Raw genomic sequence first — 14,519 nt, 5'->3', positions numbered from 1 at the left:
TCGCCCTGTATAAGACAGGTTGCCAATCTTCCCTGTCTCAAGGTTCTAGGATATTCAAGAGAGGCACCCACAGTCATTTGGTTTACACCTGGTAAACTCGCCCATCATGCAGCAGCCTGAAAACGAATCCGGCCACGTCTTGGTCTCACCCCTCTGGGTGTTCATCTGCCGTATCTTCCAAGTTCTCATCTCTCTCATCATCCTTGCCTTGGCTGCTCGTTTGATGCACGATGCCTACCTTGACGAGGAAGGTCTCGCACTGGCTATTGTAAGCGATGCCTTATCCTCTATTTCCAAACATGAATTTCAAAACATCTAACAACGAGCTAGGCCATCATCACTTGGATCGTCAGCATGTATGCTATCCTTAGTGAGAAGCTGCCAACGCTCAACGAGTTCTACCACGTCGTTGCCGTCATCGTCCTTGATGGTGTCATGATGATCCTTTGGCTTGCAACCTTTGCTGCCGTGGCTGCCAAGCGCGCCAAATTCGTCTTCAATGTCCGGGTGGACGGCTGCTTCGATGATGGCAGCTTGTTTAACAGCAAGACATGCTTCAAGAAGCGCGACGTTATCCTCTTCAAGTCTGGCGGTGACATGCTTTCTGCCATCGCTGGCCTTGGCGCTTTGGTGTGGTGAGTTTAAATGAATTCCAATTCGATTAACTGTTCCGTAGCTGACCAAGTACAAAAGGCTTCTCTTTATCGCAACCTTCGCCTGGACTCTGTATAGCTTCCTCAACGGCCGCAAGGCTGGTCGATTCTTGTTTGACCACGAAAATGCCCCTGTTCAGACGATTGCCATGGAGCCCAAGCAAGACCAACAAGCTCAGCAGCAGCAGCAGACGCTTATCCCACCCCAGGGTGTTGCTCAGCCCAATACTCAGTACCCCCCACAGGACCAATACCCGCAGGGCCAGTATCCTCCTCAGACCACTAGCCCGTACCCACAAGCTCAGTCTCCTTATCAGCCGCAGACTGCCTACTCTCCTCCTCCCCAGGATCAGCAGACATATGGCCAATACCCCCCACAGCAGTATCAGCAACCACAAACCTACCATGAGGCGCCTGCCCATGATGGGGTTTCACCACCACCTCCTCAGCAGGCTTCCTATTAGTCCTAATAAATAATGGATATATAAAAAAAACAAATACTCTGAGCTGGGGACGAGTAGATGAAGTTGGATAAACGATATGTGGGGCGCAATGTGTTTATGGATATCCCATGGGGTAATGGCTGGATTAACGTAATGAACTGGTTGGAACACGGTAGATACCTCTGTAACGAAGCATTTTAGGCTAAATAACAGCCAATTTACACACTCATTTTTATTGATATCCGTATTCAATCTCATGAAATAATATGAAATATGAGCTCAGAAAAAAAAAAGTAAAAAAAAAAAAAAAAACCACCTATTGTTGACAATATTTGGTTGTAAGTCAAAATAGGCAGGCGGTGAGAGTTCTGCCGCATTATCAGCCCAGCTCAAACCCCATTTGACGATTACCATTCGAGATCTGATCAAGCTCAGGTTCAACCAACCTCCATCGCACGTAAAACCACTTCCGCTCTCAAAACGACGAAATCTCTAGCTCAAATTCTGCCTTGCTGGCTGCGTTGTTACTACTACCCAGAGATTGTGCACCTCAATGGCCACGATGGCCGCGGAAACCCCCAACATCCCTCAGCAACGGCTCGGCGTCCCGTCTCGGAATCCGCTGCCTTTATCGGCTTCGCAAGAGTCGCAGGTGCGAGACATATACTATGCCAGAGTGCGCAAACAATGCGCCGACGAAATCAAAGGTAGGCGAATCCACTGTTTTCTTTACTTGGTTGCGCTGGAAGAGCGCATGAAGCCTTCGTGGGAGTGGCATGATCCCCCCTCACTTTTCTCGGCCAATTGCTAGCAACCCTCCCTTCGGAGCTGTCACAGAACCCGTCTGCTAAGAGAAGCCAAACAGCATTTGCCGATTGCGCCCTCGGCCGAACGTTTAGCGTCACGTTTGCCTGCCGAGCTGAACACACCGCTATGAATGCCTGCATGAAGCTCCGGGCTACGCAGGAGGAACAGGACGCCGCGCGAGAGGAATGGTTCGCACTACGAATGGAACGACAGCGGCAGCGCGAGAGGAAAACCAAGATGGCAGCCGCCCAAGAAGAGTTCATGCGGGAGTGGTGGGGTCTGCCAGAGGATGTGAGGCTGTCGAGACAGAAAGAGATGGAAAAACGAGGAGAGACGGTACCGCCCCTAAGACCCGATGGCAGCACGAAATAAGATGCACTTGTGGAAAGAAGAAGAAAATCATGGTTTCTGTTGGCGTTTTATGTTGGCGCAGGGAGTGTGTTTTTGCATGGACCAAAGACTTTGATGGCTTTTTGTTTGAGTATGAGTTGATGAGAGGGGGCATGTACAGATATAGATAACGGGGACTTGTACGATATAACGTGTTGAAAAAAGGAGAGGCCGCTTTCTGAATAGCGCAGCGGCCGATTTATAGACGACTAGAAACTCACTGCTTGACAAGCAACAGAACCTCTTCTGCTACACCCCACGAGAGCTCAAAACCCCTTCCACCGAGGCCATACGCATGCACAACCCGCCTCACGCCTTGTCCCTTCACGCCGATGATTTTTTCAGGGTGTATCTCCTCTCTCTCCAGCCTAATCCCGCCACGACGAGTCGGTCTCCGTCCAACAATGTCCCCCAGCGGCTGCAAAGGCCCGTCTGCGACGATGGGCGGATAAGTGGCAGCAAAGGCGGAGAGCAGTCGGGCACGAGTCTCGGGGCTGGGCTCGGGGTCCCAGTTGTCGGGCTCTTTGGTGCCGCCGATGACGGTGCCGCCGTGGAAGTTACGGGGTACGCAGAATGTCCATGACCCGTCTGCGTTTTGGCGGGTCACGGTGGCGTCACAGGGGTTTGCGACGAGGCATGTTTGGCCTTGGGGATTTGTAAGTTTTCGACGTGTTTATATGATGTTCAAGCAGAACAGTTGAGTTAGAGCAGGATTCGTGGTATAAGGACTTACCTCTTGTGGGGAACACGTCTGGGTCGTTGAATCCCTGGCCGGAGCAGTTGACGACCAAGTCGACGTCCTTGATAAGGAATGCTTCGTTCGGGGTACGAAGCTCCATATTTATAGCCTTGCCTCCCAGAATATGGAACCGACGAAGAAGAAATGAGCAGTAGACCATGGGATTCACGCACCACGTCTTGTACTCGTATCCCCGGGTCACCTTGTCGTCCGGAAAGTCCTTCTTCTCTAGCAACTTGAACTCTTTGATACCAAGCTGGAGAGCCTTCTCTGCTGTCAAATCACGGTATACCGGTGGTGGATTCTCAAAGTACTCAATACCCTTCATGAAAGTGATACCCGCTTCAGGAAACTCCTTCAGCGTGTCCTCCATATGGCGAAATGTCGTGAGAGAATACCCATGCTCAAGCGTCTCAGCGGGATTCGTAGGGAGAACGAAGCGATTATGCGCGCCACCCCATTGCGAGGTGTAGTTGATTAGGGCACGCTTGTCGGCGGCTTCAAAAGGGGTGGGAAACTCTTTGGCGACGATGGTGACGTTGTAGCCCTCTTGTTGGAGGCGGAGGGCGGCGCTGAGGCCGATGACGCCAGCACTGAGGTTGGAGGTTGTGTCAGTTTGTGGTTTGTGATTTTGGAAGATGAGGGTTAGAGGAATCTTCCTACCCGATTACGACGATGTCAGTCATGGTGTTGTGAACTGAGATATTGTGCGTATAAGTCGTGAATGGTGGGTTGTTGTGATTCTATGAACGATTATCGCACATCCGCAAACACGCTACCATGAGCGCGCTCTCTCTAAATATATATGTATATTCGCATACAATCAACAAGCAACGTTACCCAAATCTTTGAGCCTCATTCCAGTTTCCCTCCGATAACACCCTTGATGACGCAGCTATCGTCTATCGCAAGTGTCATGCGGCGAGTCTTGAATCTGCCTTTTTGGGGGACCCAGTCTCCGAGTCTCGGCGCTTGGATGCGGGGGGTGGAGTTGGGCAAACCGGAAAGTGAGGCGGCCAATCATCGGCCGTGCGGAACGTCGAAAGAGGGTGTCGTGAAGATTGTTCAGACGTGTCATATTTTTTTAACAGACTATTTGGTCTCTTGCATATTAGCTGAGGTGGAGGTTGGACAGGTAGGCTGACTTAGATCCGATTATGCGGGATGGATAAAGTCGTGTCAACGTTCTTGTTATATCATGTTGGACAATTTAGGCGGCGGACTTCAGCCATCTCACAAGAGAGCGATTTCAAGTACCACAAGTAAGGGTTTGTAACGAAAATATTTGTATAACAGCTGGCCTCCGCATGCAATCCTGTGTCTATACAAAATTATGACATTCCTCATCATCTCCTGGTGCTCTTAGACTCGCTTCAGAATCGTATACCTAGAAGCTGCTCATCAACCGTAACCATGACTGTTTGAGACCTCAAAACTTCAGTCGCAGTCCACGTGAAACTGGGAAAAGTTCAATCCCACACCGATTACTACCTAGTAGTAAACACTAGATAGACCAACTCATGACCAGATCAGTACGTCAGATTCCAGGTCGTCATCAAAATCTGGAAGCTCCACATAGCTTAAATCAACGACAATGGGCTCAAATTCCCCAGGTTGTTCTTGATCAAGCCACTCTCGCTCCCGTAACTGCTCCAGTCCAGACGCAATTTGTTGGCGCAGTTCATGAGGACTGAGAAGGTCCATGAGGATGCGCAGTGATCTATTGCAAAGCCTGAAATAGGTAGCAATGCGGACCTAAGGAGTGTTAGCTATACCTAATAACACAAAAAACACTGTCCCATTTTCATATCTACTTACTCTGTGCCTACGAGCAATCCGTCGACTTGCAAGGTGTAGATCACGAAGATCGCGCATATCGCGAGGGGTCCCCCGAATCTACAAACCTCATGCCGTCATCAATATCAATAACTCCAACTCAAATATGTCGACGTAGACTCACGCGACAACATTCGGAGGTGATGTCAAGTATATCACAAGGAAGACAAGCTCTTCCTGCTTCAATCGGTAACCTAAAGTTAGCTATAGTCTATTAGAACTGACCAAGATCCTTACACCAATGAATATTGCACAAATAGCCGGGAACCATCATCATCCTGATAAGGCAGGGCACACATGGCCTAAGGTAAGGCTCGCGCTTTATGGTAGGCTTCAATTTCAGCATAGCTTTTGGCCATATCATGTTGCTGACCTACATAAGAATGATTGAGAACAGGGTCGGGAAGATAGTGCCACGCAAATCCGAATCTACGGCTGCTCATCTAAGAAGAAAGGTGAGTGATGGAAATATAGAGATAGATCAGGACCGATCTCAACTCACGGTAAAGATAAAGTTTCTCAGAAAAACCGATTGGAGTGTTGATGAAGCAGCGAGAATCGTTCAGCAGAAAACTGCCGTACGGATTGAACTTGAGCCGCAAGAAAAGAGAAGAAACATCAATGGAGCAGACGAGAGCAATTGTCTCTAGTATCTGGGTACATATAAACACGCGTAGCCGAAAATATAGTGGGAGTACAATACTAGAGGCAGGCGCTGTTCCATATAGGCAAATATAAAACAAGCAACTGTGCCGCCACAGCAACCATAAGAACGCCGCAACCTCTATTAGAGATGCAGAGAATATTGGCTCCGTGCAGTTTTAAAATCCCATGATAAGTAATTTGGGACAGTCCAGCGTGTCTGTGAAGATAAGCAATGTTGAATCTAGCCTTCATTATGGACATCATAATTGGCATTTGATATCACATGCTTGTTGACACTTGCATCATATCCAAATGGCGTTCGTCTCCTTTCTGCAGTGGTCGATTTCTGGGTATCCAAGGCACGTGCTTATCACATCCATCAAGCACACTGCCGACTAATCAATTCCAAGGTCAACATTTACAGGTATAATTCCAAGTAAGTACCAACGATGCGTACTTAGATACTATGCGTACCTTCCGAGTATCATTACCTGGAAGCCGCTGTTCTAAGGGACTTTGACAATGGCAGCTTCCCTCCCGATTTCTAATCACGTGGAGAATGCAACCTCCATCCTCTTAACTTTCCATACCTATCCTCACGCATTGCCTCAAGCTACAATAAACACAATTTTCACCACGGGGATAATTTGTCAATTCACCTTCATTGCCATATCTCGGAGCTGGCTTATTCGAAAATGTCCGCCCGCGGCGGCCACGAACCCCGGCCACCGATCGGCCCACATCTCCGGGTCGTCGGCGACGTCCAAGTAAACTACAAGCTCCCTTCGGACGAGTTCGCGACATATATTTCCATATCTGGCCACTAGTCCTCGAACCATGAAATTTGCTCATGCGGAACTTTTGCCACCTGGTTTGCGGACAAGTGGACGGAGTCTTTTTAGGGTCGAATGCTTTGTAAGGACGCTATATACGGTCTCACCATTGCTTGCCACCAGCTTACTCACCCCGCTAACGGTTCTCACTCTTCAGTTCATCATCCAAATCGCATCTAGCCTCTAATGGGAAATTGTACAGAGTCATGATAGAGAGATCGGAGCAAACGTCTGCTTTACTGTTCTCTAAGTGGCGGTACGCGTCGGATCTATGCGTGGATCAAGCGTTCGCCCCTTGCTTTGACGAAAGCCGGCCCTACCCCGCCAGCCAAGCTGTGATTCCCGACTTCAAGCAGCCCAACCCTCATCGTCACTCATCCTACGTGAGCCGCCACACAAGTGAGCAGCACTAGCGCCAACAATTCATTGGGGCAGCAACGCGTATGTCTGACGAAAGTCGGAGCTTGCCCGCTAGCCTCGAATAAATAGGCTATGGATGGAATAAGCTCCTCGGACGCTATGAATCATGGGATTGGTCTCTCCTGCAGCATTCATGCGACGTGCTAGTTGAAGCGGGCACTGCTGTTGTTTGTTTAAATAGGAACACATATCCCTAAATTGCTGCCTTGGGCTCAATCACCTCCTCATCTTTGCGTAACCTCACAGTGCTTCAGGCTCACTGTGGTGAATATCTCGTCAGGTACAGCAAAATGGTCGTCCTTAGAACGCAGTCCGACTTTGGCCATGCGCCACCTCCTCAGACCCCGTACAGCATCATCTCCAACTTGCCCGGATGGAATATGCTTCAGGGAGTCCGTGACGGAGACATGTCTCCCTTTGCCAAAGTTGTCCATGTCTATCCGCGCTTTGGTCCAACTCAATTTGCTGCTCAGGTGAGTTTCACAGCATCTTCGCCAACAATGGACAACTTGTCTAACTACGCGTGTAGCTTGGCCAGGAGGTTGCAAAGAGACTAGGCCACGAGGGCAAGTCTTGCATGCTTTATCTCAACCCCATTATGTGGCCTTTTACGGCTGGCCATGTCCAGAACAAGGCCCGAGAAGAAGCTGCCATTACCCCAGACAAGCTAACATTCAAGTGCATCGACGTGGCTGGCCACCGCGTCTATGCTGTCTTATTTGAGCCAATGCACACCAAAGCTCTCCTTCTGAGTTGGGGAGCTCCCGGCCTTGGACTCTCTATTCGCATCGCCGAACACTTGTTGAAAAACATTGACACCTTGGTCGAAATCCCATTTGAAGATTACAAGAACCCACCCAAGCCAACTTTCACACCCGCTGGTCCGGCCCACCAGCTACTCCGCGAGCGCATCCACCAGCTCGTCCACCGCGCCTCCATCGATCCAGAGCTGGTCAAAAGCCAACCCAGTGATGTCTTCCTCTTCCCCACCGGTATGGCTGCCGTCTTCCACACGACAAATCTCATCCAGGAATACCGTCCTGGAACCAATATTGTCCTTGGTGTCGTCTTCCACAACACGCACCATCATTTACACGAAGAGAGTCCCAATGGGTTTAAGCACTTCGGCACGGTTGATAAAGAAGGTCTCGATGAAATGGAGACATGGCTCGATGGGGAGGCCAAAGAAGGCAGAAAAGTTAGCTTCGTCATTGTTGAGTTTCCTGGGAACCCAACCTTGGAAAGCACAGACCTGCCTCGCCTCAAGAAGCTGTCCGAAAAGCACGGCTTTGTGCTGATTGTCGACGATACACTGGCGGGTTTTGCAAATGTTGATGTGTTGGCCTATTCGGACGTCCTCCTTACCTCTCTTACCAAGTCGTTTAACGGCAGGGCTGATGTTCTTGGCGGCTCAATCATCCTCAACCCCCTCTCTACCCACTACAGCGAGCTGTCATCTCGATTTGCCAAGTTGCACAACAACGAGCTCTTCGCTGATGATGCAAAGGTGTTGCTTGCCAACTCACACGATTATCTCCAACGTACGCGCCTTTTGAATCGTAACGCGGAAGCCATGGCAACCTTCCTACACCGAACAATTGGCCGCGATGATTCTCCCGTGGTCAATGTCCAGTACCCTAGTCTACTGCCTGACAAGTCCAACTATGATCTCTTCTTGCGGCGCAGCACCACTGATCTCCCCAACCCAGGATACGGCTGTCTCCTGAATGTCGAGTTCGAGAGTGTGGAAACCGCTCGGGCGTTTTACGACAAGTGCGGGTTCTACTCCAGCCCACACCTGGGCGGTCATGTCACCATCATGTTGGCCTACAATATGATGATGTTTGGTAAAAAGGCTGGGGAAAGGGAGGCGTTTAGAGGGTTTGGTGCCATTGAAGAAAGTATAAGACTTTCTGCCGGTTTGGAAGATGCAGAGGATTTGATTGACACGCTCAAGGATGCACTCGATGCGGCGATTGAGGTGAAGAAGAAGGCAGCCCCGAATGGCACCGAATAAGTGGCGAAGACATGTTAATAGCCATACTTTAGATGTGATGACGCAATGATATCAATACCCCAAAGAGTTTATATCTGCTCTACGAAGAGATGAGTGCGCGACAATGACAATAATCTGTATTGATCCACTTCCACAGAAGAGTAGTAATATCTCGATGGATGAGGCAAGTATCAATATATATTCATCTCTTAATTACATGCGAGTCTTGTATCAAGCGGAGTGGTTATCCGGCTTCCTAAACGGGTTATCTAGCAGTGAAAGTATTAACATTGATTTCTCTATCGTTGTCAAAACAACAGTCCCGATGCCGGCCTATACTTTGCCCAGCTACAATCTCCTCTCCCATCCAGCCAATCATCCCACACAGCGATATTAGCCTATCAGCGCCTCCCCCCAACATCCATCCATCAACATCACCATATTTCTGTACAATACAAAATATGTCCGTATAACAAAACAACTCCTCATTCATTGTCAATTCACACCAAGCCTTTTCCCCCATCATTTGTTCTCCGCCGGGATTTTGGAGACATTCTCCCCCCATGTAGCGGAGCACTCTTTCATCCTCTCTAACCACATCAGGTTACTATCCGGAGAAGCAATCGCCGGGGGAGACGCCCTCCGGCCATCGAATCTTCCCCTCTTGGGGAAGGAAACGACATAAACTACATATACCTTAATGTTTTAGCCCAGAGACCACCCCCCGGGAAAACCTTTCCATAGTAGTGCTTTCTCGGCTTTCTTGTCTAGGGTCCGATCTCGTCGTCTTTCTGGGTTTTTGGGTTTCCCCCCCCCCATGTTGTGACTTGTCATTCTCGATGTATTTGCTTGGATTGGCAAGGTGGCAACACCTTTGTTTTCTCTGGCTTTTTCCCAAAGAGGGCTCTCAAAAGGGAGTCTAGATCGGGCAGATGAGATGCCTTTATTCGATGAGATGGCGGGCTGCTCGACGAAGATAAAAAGGGAAACGCACGCCTTGATTTCGTTCAACTAGATCTCTGTCACTCTGTTGATCTGGACTCTATTCAAGCCCACCATCTGCTGTGCTAGTAAAGCCATCTATCCATCTTGGAAAACAATAAAATGACCTGCACTCAGCATTACGCTACAGACACATTTCCCTCCGAAGCCGGCAAGGAAATCACCACCGTCCGTGCCGACGACCCAGCTATAAATGCCGCCCTGCTGGAGTCTCTCCTAGAGAGGGACGGAGCCGTAATCGTCAAGAACCTTATCCCCGAAGAACTCTGCGCCCAGATCAAGAAAGACCTCAAGCCCATCTTCGACTCGGATAAGCCTGATCCCGCTGGCTTCTTCCCCAGCACAACAAAGCGTGCCCATGGCATTCTCGCTCACTCGCCTGCCAGTGCTAAGCTGGTAGTGAATCCGCTCTTTCAGTCTGTCGCAGAGAGAATGTTGACGAGCAGATACACCTATTGGGAGGGTCAAAAGCAAAAGAGCGTGGCGGCAAAACCACAAATTGCGAGTATCGTAGGCTTCCGTGTTGAGCCCGGCGGCAAGCAACAGCCTCTCCACAGAGACGACTCGGACTATCATACTCGAAACTGCGACATGCCTGTCATGATTGGCTGCGTCACGGTATGTGCCTAGCTCCTATGTCCTTCGTACAATAGCACGAACACCTTACTGACAACGGTGGCAAACTCTAGGCACTATCCAAGACAACAAAGGAAAACGGCGCGACGGTCATTATTCCAAAGAGCCATCTATGGGGACCAGATAGGTGCCCGCTCGATGAGGAAACCATTTCAGCAGAACTCGAAGTCGGAGACGCAGCCATATTCGTGGGCAACGTATATCATGCAGGAGGCGCAAATGTCACCAAGTACTATCCCCCCTTAAGACATTCCTGTGCAACCCCCATCAGAGGCAGTGATGATGCTGACTTTTTACTCAACCGTGCTAGGGACGATGCACGTGAGACAATCGGCGTGTTCATGTGTAAAGGAACTCTACGGCAAGAAGAGAATCAGTATTTGGAGCTGCCACCGGAGGTAGCAAAAGATCGAGGCTTCTCACCACAATTGTTGCGTCTTCTCGGGTATGGACTCTGCCCACCAGCGTTGGGCTTATACAAGTATAAGGACCCGATGGAGGAGATATTCAACGTCTTAGACGAAGAGACAATCCGCAGATAAGACTATCATGCAATCTCGATAAGAATCTCTTAATGCTTTACACAACAAGAATTCTAAGTCCGTTAGCTTGCAGCTGTTGTGCAACCGGTAGCCAGTTAGGTTCTGTGCCACTCCAAAAGGCGCTAAGAAAGCTCCGGATGGTCTCGTACTGATTGAAACCTGTCGTTCTAATAGTCTTGTCGAGAATTGTGGCAACTTTGTGCTGCCTCTCTGCATCGCCATGACACTCAGTGCCCGCGATGAAAATCGGCCACGGGAGGTTCTGGATGCAGAGCGAGATATTCTCAATCTGATCTAGCTGGTCAAACAGCTTCGTAACGGAAGCCAGCCAGTCAAAATTGCTGGGCGTCGCATAACCCAGGCATCTGTACGCGTAGACAACGGCAGCGTGGTGGTATAGGTCCACAAGTCTGATAAAGTCACGGCGCACAACCGGGGGATTTATTTGTAGTTTCCCCGCAATCATCAGCGTCTGACCTCTTGCTTGCTCGAAGCGTGATTGTACTTCGATAATGCTAAAGCTCTCGGGCCAAAGTGATACGTCAATATCCTCGTTAACGGCCATGGATCGGCGTGACGCTAGCGTGATTTGGTGCAGAAAAGAAAGGTACTCGGAGAACAGCACATGACTCCCAGAGTTTGGCGTGGGGAGAATGGTTTCTGCAACATCAGCCAAGTCAAAAGACGTGCAAGAGCCGAGAACTTCATGGATCGCGAGCTGGTTCCTCAAAAACGCAAACAGGCCCTTGGTGCACGCCTCATACTGCCCAAATATGTTGACAATGGTCCTTGCCGCAAGCCGATGGCCCTCAGCAGCCTCGGAGTGATTCTTTGCCATCTCGTAATTCGCAATCACGAGGATACAGGCCAGCATCCATTCTGCGTTAGCAACATCAGCTCGGGTATTAAGTTCCGCTCCACTGATCAGCCGGTTATTCATTTCTCGAATCTGCCTCTGGAGGACTTCCAGGCATGCGTCTCGCGCCTCCTCGTGATATCGGGACAACTCGCTCGGAAATTTCCTGGGTCCATGATAGAGGGAAAAGGCGGCAATGGCAAAACGAAGACCTGGGGCATTGGCAGCCATGGGCAACATCCGACGCCGATAGTCATTTTCATCCGAGTCGATCCATACCATCCGTCCCGCCAGGTGCTTATCGTAGTATTCGATGATCTCTGGTGAAGACGCCCACTGCGTAAAGTTCAGCAAGTCCGAAGGAGTGTTCTCGATAGACGTGATAGTCGTGTTAAGGCTAATAGCCGTCTGGCCCATTACTTGGAGGGCCCCGGACATAGGGACAGGCGCTGGGACGGGAGCGGGGATAGGAAGAGGCAGAGGAGCGGCATCGTCAATTGTCGGCAACGACAACTCCATGGGCATCGAGCCCGCCACAGGCAGTCTTTGGCCCTTCAACTTGCCGCGAACCGCCACGCCATCAGCCCAGCGAAGATGCCGCCCATATCCGGGGCAGCTCAGGCCCTTCTTGATGCATTTTGAACAGGCCGGGCGTCCGAGGTCACATCGAATGCGTCGCCGCATGCAAGTGCGGCAGCCTTCGGGAAAGCGAATCAGCGCTGCGTCAAGCGGAAGGGGAACCAAACATGGGCCGGAATGCCTCCCTCACCTTTTGATGCGTCAGCCGAGCCCTTGGAGCTCATTGCAGTCTGTGCTTATAATGATAGACGCATTCATCAATCCTGCGGTTCGAGAGTGGAATGGCGTTGGATAGCAAAGATTAAGTGGGCGAGCACATGGGATTATAGAAGACAAAAAAAAGTGGACGGCATCGGAGAAATAAATTCTACCAGATTAGTTATGCCATTTTACGTACAAAGAACCGCCTTATCGTTAGTACCTACAAGTAGGTTGCCTGTGCTTCCATACGAGCTTTAGCCGCGGCGCCGTTGAACATTGATCCGCTAGAGGGCCTCATCGATTGGGTGCTTGTAAATAGCTTCAACTTGCAAAGGTTGTGGGAAAGTATATGTAAGTGGCAGAAACAGCAACAATCCGAATTAGATATCGATGCATTATTTCCGTTGTTCTAGAATACGCGTCTTTCTAACTAGATAGCCCGCATTAATACATACTAATTTATTATACAAGTACACGCTTTGGTACCAGCTACTAACCTCCTCCTCACTCCCCAATAAGAACAGAAACTGAGTGTTATTAAGAAAAGCAGCAAAATGTCACACAATGCTCGCACTAGTAACCGTTTTATATCTGCAGCGATTAAACGTCCCCAAATCGATGGTTAAACCCGCCTTGCACGTCACACACAGGTGACACAGCAACAATAGTACCGAGCCGCGGATTTGGAACTTAACAGTAGGGTCAATGTCTTCAGAAAAAAAAGGGGGAAGAAGAAGAATAAAGTACCAATAAAAATAATAGCTTAAAGTCGTCGGATATACTCGATTCACAAGAGTCGTTGCGCAGCCCAATTCGCCGACTCCCAAGCACCTGCAGTGCATCAGTGACAGCAGTTGTCCCTCCTATCTCTCCCCAAAAACTCCATGCCTCAAATCACCCTCTTCCACTCCTTCTCCCCTTCACCATCAACGCACAAGTCACTATTTAGATCCTCCTCATCGTGCCGCGCCGGGCATTCGGGTTCACCTCTTACTATATCTGTATCCTCCATATAGTTGCCCGTCATGCCAAAGGACTTTATCAGCGTGGTACAGGACCTCGAGGACCTCCTGTGCCACCACATCACCACCTCGACCCCAGCAGATTTCATAGAGGAGCTCGCCGATATCCTTAAAACGGTGTTGAGCATGGATCGCAACACTCACTGGAGCATCCAATCATTCCTCTTCGATTTCCGAGAACAATACTTTCGCCAAAGTATGTCCTCCCTCTCCCTCTCCCTCTCTCGCTTCATGATTGTCCAATGCAAACCTCTAACCAAAGCAACTCATTCCTCCATCACAGAGCTCACAAACGAACAACCCGGCCCTGTCCGTCCTCACAACGACATCTGGCCTCGCCTCAACCGCTCCGCCGTCGAGCCCCTAAGCAACATGCCCATGACCCACGACGTCGGCCCCGACCTCTGGGCCTTCGCTGTGCGCTACGCTGACCAGGTCTACAACGTCCTGCGTCTCCAGGCCAAGATGCTGTACAAGCCCTTTATCGAAGTGCTCACCGAAAACGGCTTCATCAAGGGCCTTGCCGACACTGAAGACTTAGTCATGCAGGACAATGCAACTGATGGCAGCGACCACATTCTGGACCGCCAGGAATACGACGTAAGCCTCCATTCGAGACTGATGTTTCTAGAAGACCGCGTCATGATCCTTGAAAAGAGGGAGGAGCTCTTAGACGGCCAACTTGACCGAGCCACTCAAGCGATGGGAGCTCTGCGTTCTACAAACCTGGACTTGGCCAGAAAGGTGTCAGAAGTGCAGCAACGAAACCATGACCTACGCAGAACTTATGCTGTGTAACTTGTTCAGCAAGGGAATGTCTACTGGTTGACATACACAAATACAGGAGAATACGGCAGCTCGGTATCATTTGATATATTCGTCGTCTTATTTCCGCTAACACCAGTCCAACCCTTGCCCA

At 49.9% G+C, this 14,519-nt stretch overlaps 8 protein-coding genes across 8 annotated transcripts; 5 read left to right on the top strand and 3 right to left on the bottom strand.

Moving 5' to 3' along the window:
• Positions 1-109: 109 nt before the first annotated feature.
• On the top strand, positions 110-1,117 carry TRIVIDRAFT_119016 (uncharacterized protein; the record flags this gene model as incomplete). Its single annotated transcript, XM_014104182.2, has 3 exons — positions 110-268; positions 331-635; positions 694-1,117. Coding segments are annotated over 3 exons (888 nt in total), but the record flags the coding sequence as incomplete, so codon positions are not given.
• Positions 1,118-1,575: 458 nt separating this feature from the next.
• On the top strand, positions 1,576-2,527 carry TRIVIDRAFT_91761 (uncharacterized protein; the record flags this gene model as incomplete). Its single annotated transcript, XM_014104181.1, has 2 exons — positions 1,576-1,803; positions 1,962-2,527. 2 exons carry the CDS (start codon positions 1,659-1,661, stop codon positions 2,273-2,275), a joined length of 459 nt encoding a protein of 152 aa, XP_013959656.1.
• On the bottom strand, positions 2,511-3,791 carry TRIVIDRAFT_79305 (uncharacterized protein; the record flags this gene model as incomplete). The annotated part of the gene is made up of 3 exons (XM_014104180.1): positions 2,511-2,938; positions 3,027-3,625; positions 3,696-3,791. 3 exons carry the CDS (start codon positions 3,716-3,718, stop codon positions 2,511-2,513), a joined length of 1,050 nt encoding a protein of 349 aa, XP_013959655.1.
• A 759-nt stretch (positions 3,792-4,550) lies between these two features.
• On the bottom strand, positions 4,551-4,907 carry TRIVIDRAFT_219221 (uncharacterized protein; the record flags this gene model as incomplete). Its single annotated transcript, XM_014104179.1, has 2 exons — positions 4,551-4,787; positions 4,851-4,907. The coding sequence occupies 2 exons, from the start codon at positions 4,905-4,907 to the stop codon at positions 4,551-4,553; spliced, it is 294 nt and encodes a 97-aa protein (XP_013959654.1).
• A 2,149-nt stretch (positions 4,908-7,056) lies between these two features.
• Positions 7,057-8,783, top strand: TRIVIDRAFT_54900 (uncharacterized protein; the record flags this gene model as incomplete). Its single annotated transcript, XM_014104178.1, has 2 exons — positions 7,057-7,239; positions 7,296-8,783. The coding sequence occupies 2 exons, from the start codon at positions 7,057-7,059 to the stop codon at positions 8,781-8,783; spliced, it is 1,671 nt and encodes a 556-aa protein (XP_013959653.1).
• A 958-nt stretch (positions 8,784-9,741) lies between these two features.
• Positions 9,742-10,942, top strand: TRIVIDRAFT_177413 (uncharacterized protein; the record flags this gene model as incomplete). The annotated part of the gene is made up of 3 exons (XM_014104177.1): positions 9,742-10,382; positions 10,454-10,629; positions 10,711-10,942. The coding sequence occupies 3 exons, from the start codon at positions 9,867-9,869 to the stop codon at positions 10,940-10,942; spliced, it is 924 nt and encodes a 307-aa protein (XP_013959652.1).
• Positions 10,943-10,979: 37 nt separating this feature from the next.
• On the bottom strand, positions 10,980-12,497 carry TRIVIDRAFT_144354 (uncharacterized protein; the record flags this gene model as incomplete). The annotated part of the gene is made up of 2 exons (XM_014104176.1): positions 10,980-12,206; positions 12,336-12,497. Coding segments are annotated over 2 exons (1,389 nt in total), but the record flags the coding sequence as incomplete, so codon positions are not given.
• Positions 12,498-13,603: 1,106 nt separating this feature from the next.
• Positions 13,604-14,398, top strand: TRIVIDRAFT_219217 (uncharacterized protein; the record flags this gene model as incomplete). Its single annotated transcript, XM_014104175.1, has 1 exon — positions 13,604-14,398. One exon carries the CDS (start codon positions 13,604-13,606, stop codon positions 14,396-14,398), a length of 795 nt encoding a protein of 264 aa, XP_013959650.1.
• Positions 14,399-14,519: the final 121 nt, after the last annotated feature.

Source organism: Trichoderma virens, assembly GCF_000170995.1.
Source record: "Trichoderma virens Gv29-8 chromosome Unknown TRIVIscaffold_3, whole genome shotgun sequence".
NCBI lineage: Eukaryota > Fungi > Ascomycota > Sordariomycetes > Hypocreales > Hypocreaceae > Trichoderma > Trichoderma virens.
The sequence above is the reverse complement of the archived record's forward strand: the minus strand, read 5'-3'. Positions and strand labels throughout refer to the sequence as shown.